Source organism: Durio zibethinus, chromosome 26, assembly GCF_047325235.1.
Source record: "Durio zibethinus cultivar Kanyao isolate XHJ-2024 chromosome 26, ASM4732523v1, whole genome shotgun sequence".
Taxonomy (NCBI): Eukaryota; Viridiplantae; Streptophyta; class Magnoliopsida; order Malvales; family Malvaceae; genus Durio; species Durio zibethinus.
The window spans coordinates 13,125,215-13,141,640 of record NC_143187.1 but is presented as its reverse complement, the minus strand read 5'-3'; the positions used below and the strand labels follow the sequence as shown (position 1 = coordinate 13,141,640).

The 16,426-nt window shown below is 30.4% G+C and overlaps 3 protein-coding genes and 1 non-coding gene across 5 annotated transcripts; 1 reads left to right on the top strand and 3 right to left on the bottom strand.

The window, feature by feature from the left end:
- Positions 1–316: 316 nt before the first annotated feature.
- Positions 317–2,666, bottom strand: LOC111275250 (alkaline ceramidase-like). Its single transcript, XM_022860451.2, has 3 exons — positions 2,503–2,666; positions 1,585–1,929; positions 317–1,245 (listed from the first exon to the last, which is right to left on the bottom strand). Exons 2-3 carry the CDS (start codon positions 1,836–1,838, stop codon positions 732–734), a joined length of 768 nt encoding a protein of 255 aa, XP_022716186.1. The 5' UTR covers positions 1,839–1,929; positions 2,503–2,666; the 3' UTR covers positions 317–731.
- Positions 2,667–5,043: 2,377 nt separating this feature from the next.
- LOC111274050 (uncharacterized) lies at positions 5,044–6,986 on the top strand. The gene is made up of 2 exons (XM_022858705.2): positions 5,044–5,708; positions 5,944–6,986. Exons 1-2 carry the CDS (start codon positions 5,279–5,281, stop codon positions 6,459–6,461), a joined length of 948 nt encoding a protein of 315 aa, XP_022714440.2. The 5' UTR covers positions 5,044–5,278; the 3' UTR covers positions 6,462–6,986.
- A 3,948-nt stretch (positions 6,987–10,934) lies between these two features.
- Positions 10,935–11,032, bottom strand: LOC149511359 (small nucleolar RNA snoR109). The gene has a single exon (XR_016334459.1). It is a non-coding gene; the product is annotated as a small nucleolar RNA snoR109 (small nucleolar RNA).
- Positions 11,033–11,696: 664 nt separating this feature from the next.
- On the bottom strand, positions 11,697–13,955 carry LOC111274049 (phosphoribosylglycinamide formyltransferase, chloroplastic-like). Of its 2 annotated transcripts, none has more exons than XM_022858703.2 (5): positions 13,504–13,954; positions 13,098–13,209; positions 12,683–12,859; positions 12,414–12,540; positions 11,697–12,161 (listed from the first exon to the last, which is right to left on the bottom strand). In XM_022858703.2, exons 1-5 carry the CDS (start codon positions 13,886–13,888, stop codon positions 12,048–12,050), a joined length of 915 nt encoding a protein of 304 aa, XP_022714438.2. In that variant the 5' UTR covers positions 13,889–13,954; the 3' UTR covers positions 11,697–12,047. The 2 variants fall into 2 exon arrangements, with proteins under 2 accessions (XP_022714438.2, XP_022714439.2); XM_022858704.2 differs by having other exon boundaries at positions 11,999–12,161; positions 12,409–12,540; positions 13,504–13,955.
- Positions 13,956–16,426: the final 2,471 nt, after the last annotated feature.

Here is a 16,426-nt window from a genome sequence, read left to right as displayed (position 1 = left end):
CAGGTGCCAATCATCATCTGTTCGCTAATTTCATTGGTTGGCAAGGTTTCAAAGCTACGAGAGACAGAACAGTGAGTCTCAATGAATCTGCTTCCAACTGAAAGTGGGGTAACCATTGCAGGTCTCCAACATAACAAAACTTAACCGAAAACGTAAAAATCTAAATTAAATGACAAATGATGAAATATGATGCAATTTTCTCACATCTCAGTGCAGAAACAGTTATCATCTTATAAATTACCCTCATAGAGGTGTCACAACATAAGCATGCAAGATACATAGCCTCAGGGAATAAATGTAGTAACAAACTACAGCATGCTAAAGAGGAAACTTCAGCTTGATATAGAACCAAATTCAAGAGGCGTAACAGCCACCAAAATTTTAGCACTCAATAAAAGACAAAAAAAAAAGAATTTAACTGAACCAAAATTCATAATTTGCCTAACGTCCAGCAGCAAATTTATCTCGGCGTTGCCATTCCAAAAAAAATACAAAAAAAAAAAAAAAAAAAACTAACTATTAAGACACTTCAAACAAAGTATTTAAATATGGTACATTTACTTTTACAACGTAAACTTCAGTCAGATCCGGACCAACAACTTCAATAATTAATCATCCATTGGATCCATCCAGATGAACAAAAAATTTAGACTGACGTTTTCATTACTTTTCCTGCCTACCTCCAATTACGGAAAAGAAAAACTGTATTTCAGAGTTCCCTCCTCAATTTATCATTGTGCTTTTGGTTTCTCAATCTTCACATACGGGAGAATGCCCATAAAATAGACAATTTTAGGAGCCCATTCCCTTTGCTGAGCACGACAGAACATTAAAAATGTGTTTGCGAAGTAACAATTGAAACCCATTAAAAGATGCCATAGGGCATGGCCCTGAGGGTTGATTGGCCAACTCACTATCTGTTTGCAGAATACACGATCGCAGAACCAGCATAAACTACCTAGGGAAAGAGTAGCCACATACAACTTTGCAACCCACTTAGCAGAGGCAACTTGGGTGTGAATGTAGTACTTATACATTCGAGGGATACAGAGAAGGCAGAGAACCACATAATGCACCTTGAAGCCAAAGCCAAAACGAATAACAGAATGAACAACAGCAAAAACAGCACCATAGAGGAAAAGGAAAGTGGGCATTGTGCTGCGATAGTGCCAATCTGGTGAGTACAGGATGTACATATAGAGAAGCATCTCCCACACCATAGGAGTTTCATCACTCTGTTGTTGCCTGGAAGTAAACTAGAGTAAATTTCTCCAGATGCAAACCAATCAAACAATTACACTCTATGAAGAAGATACCACTCTAACTTAAGGCAAAAGATACAGATTGATTCATCCTATGTCTAAATAAAACATGCATGTAAAAAAAAAAAAAAAATTGTTTTTTTACACCTTCCAGTTCTACATGAGCTCTTTAATCACAGAAAATATTATTAGTCCACAGGTTTATCAATTGATAGACCAAAATTATTGAAATCAAAGCATAAAGAAAAAAAATATTGCATTGGAGCAGCCAACTAACTAATAATAATTACTAACAGAATGCATAGCCAAGATTGACACTTACACACGTTGCAAGGTGGCATGGTATAACATGCTTCCAATGGCAAGTATCATATTAGATATGTGAAGAATGCTGAATCTTTTCTCAAACTTTTGTCTTAACGCATTTACAAGACCAATGAGAGCCAAAAGAATAGCCGGGATATTTGATATGGTATTGTAAAATTCCGCTATATAAGAGGAGTGGGCATAATTCTTCTCGCAACACTCAACAGTAGATGTGACAGGACCCCAAAAGCTTGATATTCCATCTGCCATTATCAGCTATAAATGCATACAACTTGGAATAAACTCAACTGATCTCCGGCCTCAGAAGGTTGCAGAGCTCATAAACCCTTCAAACCATGTCCTGCAAAAAACAAGTTCCAATGTTAAGCATTTAATATCATGATGAAGCATTGCAGAGAGAGATGGAAGCACATTGTAATTACTTTCTTCCAATATCATGGGAAACAATTAAGTGAAACAATGAGCTTCATTTCTGTTTATGTTAGGGAGAAAGTAAAACAACAGAGAAGAAAACCCAAAAAGCAACAGCATAAATATCAATCTATAAAGCATATCAGCTGAACTTGAATTAAATCAGGGATTAATCAAGAAGCTCAATCATGGCATCAGTTTTACCATACCAATACCCAAAGATTTGCATTGTTTAAGCTACCTATAAAGCATTAGCTACCATTCACATCCCAACACTGGAGAATTCCTTAATCCCAAATTCAGTTACATCATGCTATTAACAAAACGCTCAGATTCCAATACGAGGATATATAGATCCCAGATTAGAAATCCCTTTGCCACAAACAAAGCACATCTATCAAATTTTTATCATAGAAAGCAAAACAAACAAGGAGATGAAGTGTTAGGCTGAGTTAGAAATTTATTAAAAAAGGAATAATAGACAGAGAAGGAAAAACAGAACCTTCTTGGCGGAGATAGATCTCATTATTCTCAGCCGGAATTAAATTTATCATGGCTCTTCGTCTTACAGAATAAAAGAAATACAATTTTTTTTAACGAAACCTCGGAATCGTTTTTTCAGAAAGAGAGAGAAAGAGGGATTCTAATTTCCTTTTTATTTTTATTATTATTTTTTATAAAAAGTTTAAAATTTTAATTGTTTTTGGAGAGAAATTTGAGAATGGGCCCAAATCACTTGACGCTTATTGAATTGAGAAAGGCCATAGACTTTGAAACTAGGCTTGAAATGGATTCCAGAGAGTGGAGAGCGGGTCGGATCAAGAATGGGCTTATCTCTAACGCAAAGTAATGGGCTCAATGACTTGTTTTCTCACTTGTTGTAATGGATCAATCTTTACGGCGGGAATACTAATATTCTTTTGAAAAACGGCTTCTCGTTGATTAAAATGTTCTTTGCTGCAATAAATGGAAGAGTTCCTCCACTGAGAAGTAGCTTCCATCGTCAATGAACGAAGCTGGAATATCAGCCGGATACATAAACGAATACTCATACTGGTATACAACTCATCAACAGTCAATTCTAATTAGCTTTGACTTGGTTCATTTGTTTAGTGGACAAGCCAATCCTAGAAAGCATTATACTTTATTGGTAAAAAGATCAAAAATTCTCGGAAAAAATTTAATAATTATTTAATATTTTATTACAACCAATTAAATTTTTAATTGGACTAAAGCTAGATACGTGATAAAATTAAATTAATTAATTTTTAAATTACAATCTATTGAATCTTTAAAAAATTTAAAAAAAAAAAGAGAAAGAAATAATTTAAAATTTTTATTTAAATTAATTTATATATATTAATTACGTTACATAAAAACTTTCATATATTTTATTAATATCATATAAAATTTCATCTTAATTAATAAAAAAGTTACGGTATTAAATTTTTGTTTAAATAAAGTCTTAATTAAATATAAAGAAATATTAAAAAATTAATTAATTATAATAAAAATAAATATTTAAATAATTTTTTAATTATAATTAAAAAAATTTTATACTCTGTAGTCTACTTTATTTTAACACCAGATCGAATTAGTAGTTAACAATTTTTCTTTTTTTCATGTATTACCGATGGAATATCGCATTATCCTTCAAGTCTCAATCAAATTATCAACATGGAATATGAATAATGTTTCATCGAAATCAAATTCATTGTACCTAGACATAAATCTAGGTGCAATAAACATGGTCATTTCAAAACTTGTTAATAACCGATTAACCGTTTAATTTAGAGCAAAATTTGGATTCTGGACCATAAAAATCTAACTCAACCTGTTATTTACTTTTAATGTTGTAATCTGACATAATTAGATGTATAAATAATATATTAATATTTATAAATTATTTAAATTTAATTTTAATAAAATTTAAATTCAACTCAATTATTTTTAAATTGAGTTAAATTTAAATAGTTCAACTTATCAATCAAATCAAATTTGAATATTTTTATATTTAATTTTAATAATTCATGAATTTAATCAAATTTTTATATTTTAATATAATTTTATTATTTTAATTAATAAAATATTTCAAATTAAAATTTAAGTTTGAGTACAAATAATCAAATTTTTATTAAACATAAAAATCAAAATTATTTTTATATGTTAATTAAATCTAGTCATATGAATTTGAATAATTTAAATTTTATTTTGAATCAAATTAAAATTAAAAAAATTTAATTTAATTATACTTGAATCAAATTTTAAATTTTAAAATAAATTTAAACTCCAACTTAATATTATATTAACTCACACTCCATCGAATATATTAGATAATATAGTAATAGAATGGTAAACGAAGAATGAGGTGGCAGCGAAACGTACTGTCGCACGAGCACGTACATGGGCTAATCTTAACCAAGGAAACTCACTCAACCGCACGTCCTTATGAAGCCCTGCCAAGTCAAGCTCAACTCAAATTCTTTTATAACAACAGAGTTGCAATATCAGAAATAATTTTCTGCCACATTCAATTCTTAATTATTACATCATAATTAAAGCAATTTATATTTTATATATTATCAATGTATAAATTTTATATATTATTAATAAATAAAATAATATTATTTTATTAATAAAATAAATCAAATAATTTTATCTCATTAATAAATAAATTTTTAAAAAATATTAATTTTTATATATCTATTTTAAAAATTAATATTTATATATTAATAAAATAATATCATTTAATTTATTAATAATATATAAAATTTATATATTTATAATGTATCAAATATAAATTCTAAATTTATAGATAGAAATTGAAAGTGATACGTAAACCTACGTGGCATCTTAACTAGGTTTGATCATTATTAATGCGTTCTGTTTACCATGACATCCTACAGTTAATTGTGTGACCAATTGAATGTGGACTAGTAAGCGGGTGAAGTTCACAGGAAAAACTGAAGAACCAAGCCAACAGTTATCCCGCAACTGAGATTATGTATCCCTATAAATATAATTACGTTGTTAAATTCCCATTAATTTCTCCATCTTTAAGTAATCTGGTGACAAACTCTTTTCCTTTTGGCCTTATTTGTGACACTAGAATGAGCACATAACGACACCATTGTCAAAACTGAAAATTTTCTGTTCTAATGTAAACTTCAGAATCACCTCTACATCCCCTTCAATCGTTCTCCCGCAAAAAGAGAGAAAGTGAAACACAAAAAATAGTGTGGAACAGAGAAAGGGCAGGGGAAGTTATTTGTTTTGTGATGGCGAGAATTCCAGTGAGGTTCAATAGGATAGCGGCGGCTTTCGATGAAGCGGCAAGGGCGCCGCCAGTGCGGCTATGTGAGAGCAGCGGCAGCGACCACTCTCCAGAGGATTTGACTGATCTTTCTGATCTTGTAAATTCTTTTATTGAGAGCAATTGCGGGGTTGAAACTGATGAGGGTAAGATTAACGAGCAAGAGAAAGAAAATGAGAACGATGGATCAGAGGGTTATCGGTCAGATTCTGAGACCAAAGATACGTTAAAGAGTTTGATGGGTAATAATATCTGTGATGGAAACGAAGATGTTGATGTGAAACACAAGATTCTCCTACAGACAGAAATCGCTTGTGGGAGTGTAAAGGACGTGTCTTCTGAGGGTTTTAAACGTCAGTTGATGTCTCGTTTGCGAGACCAGGGCTTTGATGCTGGTAAGTTCCTTTGATTCCAACACCTTTTTATATCTGTCAATTTTCCTTTATTACATTAATTCCTAGTTTTAGGGTGAATAAATTTAGAATTGTAGAGAACAGACTAGGAATTATAGTATAATAATAGTACATGTTTGTTCAGTCCTTTTTTATGGTATATTTTTGCATTAGGAATTAAAAAAATATATTCATTCTAATTGTGAAATAATGGGTTCTTTGCAACCTGCTTAAACAGGATTGTGCAAAACTCGGTGGGAGAAATTTGGGCGGCATCCAGCTGGGAGTTATGAATTTGTAGATGTGAATGTTAATGGCACCCGTTACAGTATTGAAGTAAATCTTGCAGAAGAATTTGAAATAGCTCGACCAACAATAAGTTACACTTCATTAATCGATGTTTTCCCACAAATTTTCGTGGGAAAACCAGAAGAACTCAAGCAGATTGTGAGGCTGATGTGCAGAGCAATAAGAGAATCAATGAAAAGCAAGGACATTAATGTGCCTCCTTGGAGGCGAAATGGGTACATGCAGGCCAAGTGGTTTGCTTCTTATAAGCGTACAACCAATGAAATTTCAGCTAAAAAAGCATCAGAGAAAAATGACGCAGTTGCAACCAAAAGATTCGTTGGGTTTGAGACATTGCCGATGGTTACTTACTACTGCAGAGACAATTTTGCCAGTAAGGCTGGTTTGAAAGTTGGTTATTTGACTGCTGCCTTTAATGCGAATGGCAGTATTGGTTTGCTATTGTAGTCATTCCAGGGAATAGCGTTAAATTATACATAAAAAGGCAGCTGTTTTTCCTTGTAAGTACTTGGAGTGATTTTATCTGGTTGGATTTTGGAAACTGGAAAGATCCAATTCTCTAGGCAATTCTATCGGTGTTTTTCTTGGTGGAATCCGCGTAGACATATTGCAGTACTGCATTCGAATGTTGCTACAAAATTTCACCTTTAATTACTGATTGTATCCAGAAATGGATTTCAATTGGAAACTATCTGTAAAGATGAAGATAAGGCATTGTCTGCCGTGCCTGATGCCACCGCAATTCAGAAAGCCTTGCGGTGCCACTCGCTTCATTTTGGAGTTAATATATTTTATATTAGCAATTGAGTTACAACTATGCTTGAACATGTATTAACCTCTTGGCTTGTTTATGATTTGGTGTAGTATCACAGATGGTTTGCCTTTGTTAGCGCTTTTCCATTTTTTTTCCTCTTAGGTTCTGCTGGTTTTATTTTTATTATCAAATTCAGAACCAATTAATTTATGGTCTTATATCTGTTATAATTAATGGGAGCGTTGTCCTTTGTCATTACTACGCACACAAACCGTCCTTGGATAGCAGAGTAACTTGAGACTAATTGACGAAGCCCATGACTTACGCTGCTTTCTCCTTTTTGAAGTGGAGGCAGTCAGGCAGAGACAAACATTTTCAACTAAAGCTAAAAACCACAGTTGTAGGCCTTTTCATATGCAGCATTAGTTACAGCTCATTATAAACCGCTGTTCTTCTCATTTTCGTGTTCCATACTCATCGGGGCACAGGAAAGAAGAAATTCAAATAAAAAAAAAGAGTTGGACATTAATTTATAGCTATCATCAGCTCCGAGTTCAGCAGTTCAGTTAGAAGAGGATTGGCCCTTTAACTTCAAATTAGGTCCATGTAAACAAACCAAATATCAACGCCCCTGAGGAATTCAAACACAGTGGCCAATGAGATATATAGCAGACTATATATGACCTTAACTTGAACTTCTAGCCATCATCAAATCCAAATTCATCAGTTCCGCTGGAAGAGGTTTGGCCTTTAGCTTCAAATTAGGTCAATATGAGTCAGCAAACCAAATATCAATACACGATGAGAAATTCAAATGATACACACTCTTTGCATTTCTCTTTTGCCTCTCTTGACATGAGATCACAAAACGAATTACATCAATAACATATAAATATGTGGGGAATGAACTACACAAGATAGATCAAACCCTTTCCCATCTTTCTCAATTTGCTAAAGGGTAAAAACACTGTAATTATAATTTGATAATCATTTAAATTTTTAATATTATAATCAATCAAATTTTTAATTTTTTATTTCAATTCAATTAAATTTTACCTAAATGAAACCTAATCATTTAACAAAATTTAATCAATTAATTTTTGAATTACAAAGATCTTAAAGAGAGGAGAGAGAAAATAAAAATAATAAAATAAAATTTTAATTATTTAATTTTCAAATATTTATATATATATATATATCAATTGCATCATATGATAAATTTTTATTTATTTTATTAATATCACATAAAATTTTATTTAAATAAAAAAATTACCATTAATTTTTTTATTTAAATAAAATTTTAATTAGATACAAATAAATATTAAATAGATTAATTAATTTAATAAAAAATAACATTTAAAATAATTTTTTAATTATAATTCATAATGTTTTTATATCCTATAAGCTTTTCTCTAAATTTAAGGTTTAATTATAAGGAATGCCGCATGATCTAAAAAGGGGTTCCTAAATCCTGAGGTGAAGTGTTGCAGTTTTTTCCGCTTTGCCATTGCAATGATTTAGCCGTACTGATGGTATTAACTGTGCTTGATTTTGAGTAAGATTTCGACATCCTCTGCCATAATAGACTAAAATGTCGACATCTTGGATTCTGAACTTTGACTATATTTTTTGCATTGTCGCAATTATTTCTGGGCAGCTTCATGATTAATTAATCAAAATCATTAAGGATCATTTAATTAAATTTATATTTTTTAAAATAATTATTTAATAATTTAAGTTTGAGTAGATTTTTTTTTCACTCATTCAGTAATTTTTAATAAATGTACTGATGTGATAATTGTTATATCGGCTATCAAGCAAGCAACATGTGGCATACAACATTATTTTTCATGTTATAAATACTTGATTTGAGTTATTAATACTTTATTTTTTAAAATATTTTTTAAAATTATTAAAATTGATAATACTATTTCAGTAAAAATTATTTTACCAAATAATTATATATGAATAATTATTTTACAAAATAACTATTTATGAAACAACTATTTAAAAATTAATTCCTTTTCATAAAAAAGTTGTTCTCGGAATAATTTACTCAAGGAATAAGATTAACATTTTTGTTAAAAACTATTGTATCAAAAGTTATTTCACTAATAGTTATTTATAAAATATGCTTCATCGAATGTTACTTAATCGAAAGAAAAAATAAAAATAATTTTGAAATATGACAAAATTCTTGAATTAATTCTACTATTAGGATGTTTCTGATAACTTGACTTAGTGGATCATATATAAAAATAGTTAAGAGATTTCCTCTTAACTTTTTTTCTGAAATAAGAATGTTTCTTCGTTTTCTTTAGAACAGATAATAATTTTTTATATTCATTATGCTTATTACTAAAAAGCTAATTAAACTCATTAAATAATATATTAATACATTTTATAATAATCAATTCTTATATTTTTTTTATTCATTACTCAAGATAACTCTTATTCTTAAAACCTATAAATAGAAGTTTTTACAATTCATATGAGATTTTTAAGATTTGTATAGATATTTACAACTTTCTCTCAAACTCTCTTGCAATCCTCACTTCCTAAATACTTCTCTCAACCTTATTTTCTTTTCTATTGAGCCTTACTTTGCCACCTACCACCTTTTAGTTTATTCCAATCTTCCTTTTCACCATCTTCTAGCCCATTTTATTTTAATTGTTTGTAATGTTTCCTCACTTTAACAAAGAATCCATTTACACACATTAACTATCAGGATGTCACATGACATGTCAAATGAAGTGATAATATCATGTGGTACATAATCATTGACATAGCATTATCACATCAGCACAGTGTTAAAGATTAACTATTTAAGTGATAAAAAAAATACTTATTTAAATTTAAATGATTAAATTAAAATATTAATAATTAAATGATCATATAAGTGGATGATTAATTATGTAATTTATCCAAATCAATAATACATTTGATACAATTATAGAATTTGACTTATATTTTATTTATAAACGCAAAGTTCATATGAATTTAATATAAAATTGCAAGTGATACTAAAAGTGAGACCTGATAATAATTGTAGTTGTAACGACACTTAGGAAAGTGCCAACCATTCTCATCAGATAGTAATAACACGACGTACTTTATTTCTCGTTTAGCCAAATGTTGTTAAGCTAGGATAATTAGTGGGATAAAGGTTTGGTCGGTCGGTTTCACTGCCCCCTAGCTTATCCAAAACTCGTAACACATGGCAAAATCATGCCCACAATTCTTGCCAGCAATGGCAGATTCACTCGCATTGATATCTGACGAAGCATTGGAAATACCTTTTCTGTCCAAAACTCCATCCATTTCTCTGCTATTCGTTGATTTTTCTATTTGCTTTTGAAGCCAATGCAACTTGTTTATACGTTTCATTGAAGCAAAACTCTTCTCATGGTGTCCAAACAAGGCAAATCCAAATATTTTGCTGGACTTCTTGTTTGTTTGGCCCATTTATATGAAGAGTTGTTGGAATTGTTTGCAAACTTGCGAATTGCAACTATTTGGCCCAAAATCTAAGTACCAAAACTGGGCTTTAGAACGTTTTAGAATGACCCAAAGCAAAACAGCCCAAATAAAATTTTGGCAGTGTCTAAAAAAACCATTTTGCGATGGAAATTCTGGTATTTATAAAATTAATTATTATTATTTTTTATTGTTTGAGTTTGAATTTGTCAAAAATTATAAAAATTAAATTATCAGTCGACGTATTTAAATCTACATACATAAATCACTAAAAAATAATAGGCAGAATTAAAACCTAAAAAACTCCGTACCATTAAATAAAAAAAAAGAATTAAAAAATTTATTAAAATTCAATAATTAAAATTTATAACAATTTCATTCTTTTTTAACTTATCCATTAAATTAATATTTCTTTTCATCCGTGCACAGTAGCATTTTTCGATTTCCATCGAAGGAAAGGCTCGGTTCAAAACTTTTTTCAGAAAAATCTTGTCGAAATTGAATATGGGCACCGATAGACGCAAAACTGCAGGGAAGCAAAGCAGATTGCCTGGAAGGTGACCAATTTTACTGTTAGAGAAGGGTCTCTCGAAAAAGCTAAATCCTATGCCATTTCCCTCTTCTCTCCCCTTCTCAACTTTTCTCGTTCAAAACACAACAACGTTACGAAATGGATTAATAAAAAGAAATGTGAGAAGTTCGGTAAGCAGATTTGTCGACGGAGATTGTCACGACAACCGGCCAGTTAACTTCTCAGCCATTTGATTTGATTTAGCTACAGCCGCTTTGGCAAGTCAAGATCAAGGGTACTGTTTAATTCACACCCTTCCCTTGGTACATGTAGCTTCATTCATCATTTTCTTTCAAACAGAAAAGGTTAAAAAAACCAAAAGGAAAACAAACTGAAGATCATCAGAAGAAAGAAACGGCAACTTAAAACGAGTCCCGACGTTTATAAAACCCTAGACGCTTATTGTTGTGTTTATATAGGAAAAATCAAAGGCAAGTGGGGAGGAAAGAGGAAAGATCTCAGCCGCACATCTTTGGGGGTGGAGAATGTGATCAAGTGTGACGCATATCCTTCTTAGCAAATATAACTCATCAGGTCATATATATGGTCCATAAATAATTAAAAATTGGATGCTAATGTTGCATTTCAATTAAAAATTTAGTACAAAATTGTAACCAAATATTTTATTGATCATACTCTCAGCACATTACTTATATAATTCTTTTATTTATGCAACTGTCAAGAAAATCAACTCGTAGCTGATTGACATTTGAAGGGCAAAACATCAATGAAAAGCGCTATCTACTTCACTCCTTCCTGGGTGCTAGGCCTGCTCTGGCAAGTGCCAACTTTGTCAAAATCACTTGAACCCCATCTACAAACATATACTAAATGTATTTTTGCTTCTCTTAAAAATGAGTATAAGACGAGCTGAACATGTATGAAATAGATAAATTGATCGAAAGAAGAGAGGGAAAATCATCCCATTTACAATAATAGCAATGCACGAGGCTATAATATTTGAATTATACTTGTTACACTAGCAAAAATACAACAACTTCTGAGCAAAGATACAGGAACTTCCAACCGTCTTGGAGACTGCTAAAGCTGCCATCAGATGTAGACTATTGTAAAACAAGAAGAATCATGTGAGGCACTTCATTAATGCATTACAAGGATTTAAAAAGGGGATTGTTTCTAGTTTTTAGCCGAAATGGAGCATTCTTTGGAAAAATTGAACCTTTTGAAGGTCTCAGAGCACTGTATGCAAGTGCCGATACTAATTCTGTTAGTAAAATTCTTTCGGGTTATCTTTACTTCGAACAAGAGGGACACCATCTTGTCTCCAAACTATCCGGTCTTCACATAAAGCAGCAGTCACCTCCACATATAATTTATGCTCCTATAAGCGCAAGACTTCATAAGAAAGTTGCCAAATCCAGAATAGATTTTTTTATTTGCAGTGCAGGAATTGATGATATTCTTATTTTCCAAAAGGGTGTGAGCTTGATAATAGTCATAACTTGATTTCATCAACTATTGAGTAATTCTATTCATGACAATTTTAAAGCGAAGTACGTGGCAGAAAAAGGTTTTGGCTAGTGACAAATTATCTTTTATTTTCTTGAGAAGAGCTGACATAAAATCACCTCACCTCCCGAAGAACCCTAGCAGCTAGCTCCTCTGCAGTGTCATTTGCAAGCACAGGGACAACTCTTTGAGCAAGTATCTGACCTGTATCATAATGCTCATCGACAAAATGTATCGTTGGACCAGAGTATCTAACAAATCACAAAGAACAAGAAAGCTTTACTACAAGGGGCTGATAAGCTTCACAAAGCAAAGAAGAATGTAAAAGGAATACAGTGTGGAGAGGAGAAATAGAACTCGTGATACATGAATGAAACTAAATGCAAAATGTACCTTGCTCCAGAAGCAATAACTGCTTTATGCACTTTCATACCATAATAACCCTTGCCTCCAAAAGCTGGAAGAAGAGATGGATGGATGTTAAAAATTGATCTAGGATAAGCTCGAATCAACTCCACCGGTATAAGTTTCAGATATCCAGCAAGAAGAATGAAATCAACCTCAAATTCCCTGAGTCAGATAAAACATCATACAAGTACAAGTGATTAACATTCCCGTAAGCTAAGAAAATTCAAAGAACTTTCTCACAAGTCTTCAGATGCATCTAGAGTTTCCTATGGATTATATTATATAGGTGAACATTCCAATATCATAAGGGGACTAAGTGCAATGCTATGAAAAATGATATACCATTTACAAATGCCACTAAAGATCAACAAAATAACCAGTTTTGAAAGAAGAAGACAACCTAAGAACCTTTACAAGGTCATCTGAAGGCAGACAATCGGGTTCATCTTTTGTTTTTGGGAACAAAATAACGGGGATGCCTTTTTCTGCAGCATATTGGGCACCTCCACAAGCTGCAATCAGGAAAAATAATATCTATAATTCCCAAAGTTGCAAGAAAGTTTTTAACCATCTCAATACTCAACATTTAAATTGCAAGTCACCAACATAAGATATATGAATTAGATTCAGGGCTTCTCTAATTATACGAGCATGATTCTATCAAGAGTGGTAACTCAGATTGTAAATTAGATTAACATTAATCAAATCATCTTCTAATTCAAAGTTTTCATTAAACCACTTTATGGTGAATTACAAAAAAGAAATACAAAGTTGTAACTTTCAATAGAACAAATGGTGAAAATTACCATGTTTATTAGTGACCAAAACAACCACATCTCCATTGACAGGGCCCTCAACGCAAGCTTGGTGAATTGACCTTAAATTCGAGCCTCCACCAGAGACAAAAACCGCTAGCCTTTTTCGTTTAATCCATGTTTTTGAATCTTCCTTCTCAGAAACAACATTGTTTACTTTTTCTACACTGTTTGTACACTCTAACCTGCTTATAGCCCTTAACTTTTGAGAAGCTGGGAAGCATTGGGGTGTAAAAGAGACCCCATTTTTTGATTGAACGAAACAAGAAGGACAAGAATGAAAAGGTGGTGATGAGGATAACGGATTTCTGGGGTTTTTTGATGATGCGATTACTGATTTTGAGCAAAACCTAGAAAACAAGCATTGTGTTTCCATTAAAATCGAAGAGAAACGCTAAAAAAATAAAAAGGTTTCTTGTATTCTCTCTGCACTGTTTTACAAGCAAAATCACGTTTTACGGTACAACTTGCAATAGGAATTTGTACTGGGCCTGAAGAGATGGACTTGAAATTCCGAAAAGTACCATAAAAGCCCCTGGATCCATAGTCAAATTTCTTAGAATATGTTTTTTGGGCCTAAATATAATTTTCAAAGACCTCCAACGTTTATATCTCCTTCATCCTAATTTTTTTTTATAACTTATCAAAAATAAAATAATAATAATCCAACATTTTATTAATAAACTTTGGTAAAAGTTCTTATATCATTAAAGCACGTTGAAGCACAATATTGCAAAATTGATGGCAACGTCTTGCATTCAAAATACATAAAATTTCCAAATACCTTAATCAGATATTTAGATGTTAACTAATAAAAATGAGTGCGATAGTAATAATTACAAGGGTAACAATAAATATACGAGAAATTGCAAAATACTATTTTAGGATCCATGAGATGTCCTGATTAATTTTACATATGTAATTGTATACACATAACAAAATTATATACATTATTCAAAATTTATGATATATATATATATATATATATATATATATATACATACACGTCCATAAATATGTCCAAATGATATGTTATAAGATGTTTGTTTTTTTTTTTAATGTTTTAAATATTTTTGTTATTTGATTAAAACCACATGATCTATACAAATGTTGAAATAGAAAATTGTTTTAAATTGAATGGATGAGAATAACTATTACTTAACTTAAACTAAAGTTTTTTATTTTTTTTCTTTTTTATTTCGTGGTAATTTGTTGAGAATCTAATTGATAAGGTGTCCTTCAATCGAAACTTGTCATTATCCCCATTGAGGGGATAATTTTTTTTTTTTAATTTAGTTGTATGTATTGATTTATTGATTTATCGACTATTATAGTGATGATTATTAATAGTTTATATTTTCATGAACTATATAATTTACATAGAAACAATAAAAGGGAAATTTTAAAAGTGAGAAACTATAAAAAAAAAATCACCTATTTCTTTTCCTTTTTTAATTTTCTTTTTTTTTATTTTTTTTCATGAAAGATCTTCCTTTTAAAAATTGAAAGGGAAAATTTTTTTTTTCTTTTTTTAAGTAAAACTAGAAAAAAGTCTTTAGATGCACTAAAGTAAGCTTGCTTAAGGTGCTAATTGTTTGACATCTCATACAAACTTACTTCAATATATAGTAACATATATTCTAATAAGCGATTAAAATCTATTAAAAATGGATCAAAAGCATCATTTAGTGCAAACATTTAACAAAAAAACTTAAAGGGTAAAAAAAGTTTGAGAATTATAATTAAAAAATTATCTAAGTTATTATTTTTTTATTACAATTAATCAACCCTTTAAATATTTATTTACATCTAATTAAATTTTTATTTGAATGAAAAGTTAACACTGTTAATTCTTTTGCTAACTAAAAGAAAGTTTCAAGTGATATCACTAAAATAAATGAAAGTATGTCACGAATATACTATATAATTAAAACAATCTCCTTAGAAATTATTAATTTACACTTCTAATTATTTGACAATTATTTGACACATTTCCAAAAGTATAATAATATCTTTGCTCCCATAATTAATTAAAATTATTATAATTCTCCTCTTAGCATAATTATAAAAATGTCCCTTCTACAATAACTTGTTAAAATTATTATAATACCCCTTCTACTATAATTATAAACATGTTCCTTATTGAGAAGTTCTAAATATACCACTAATTCTTCACTTTATACCTCCAACATTTTTTCCCAAAAATATCCATATGAAATACCAATTTTATCCTTTAATAAATTATAATTTTACCCTTATTGCATCTTATGTTTAAGGCTTTTGCAATCCATTTTCAAAAGTTTTAAAAGGCTCTTGAAAGTCCATTTTTGATAAATCTTCAAAGCTTTCAAAAATGGATTTTTAAAAACCTTTTTAAACTATCATAAATCTATTTTCGAGAAGCATGATTTTGATGAAAAAACTTTAGACTCCATTTACATTTCATTCAATGTTTAAGGTTCTCGAAAATGGTTTTCGAAAGTCTTTTAAAGCTCTCAAAAATCCATTTTCAAGAAGCACGATTTTAACAAAAAAACTTTTGCAAAAAATCCTAACTTTTGCACGATTTCAAGTAAATTAATGAATAAAAATCTCGAAATCTTACCTATAATAAGTGGAATATTAAAAAAAATTTGTGCTTTAAGGTTTAGTTTGATGATTTTAGGGTTAATTTTAAGGTTTAGAGTTTTAGGGTTTCGAATGGAAAGAAAGTAACAAAGGTATGAAAGTAAATGTGATTTTTGTTAGATGGGGTGTTTTTAAAAGAAATAGAGATCTTTATTCTAAAAATAGGGTGTATTTAGTAATAGGGTGTAAAAAATTTTTTTTTTGTGTAAATAGAATTCCCTTTCCTCATATCATAATTGGTCAACTATAATTAAAAGTAATCCCCTTTGAAATTACTATATTGACC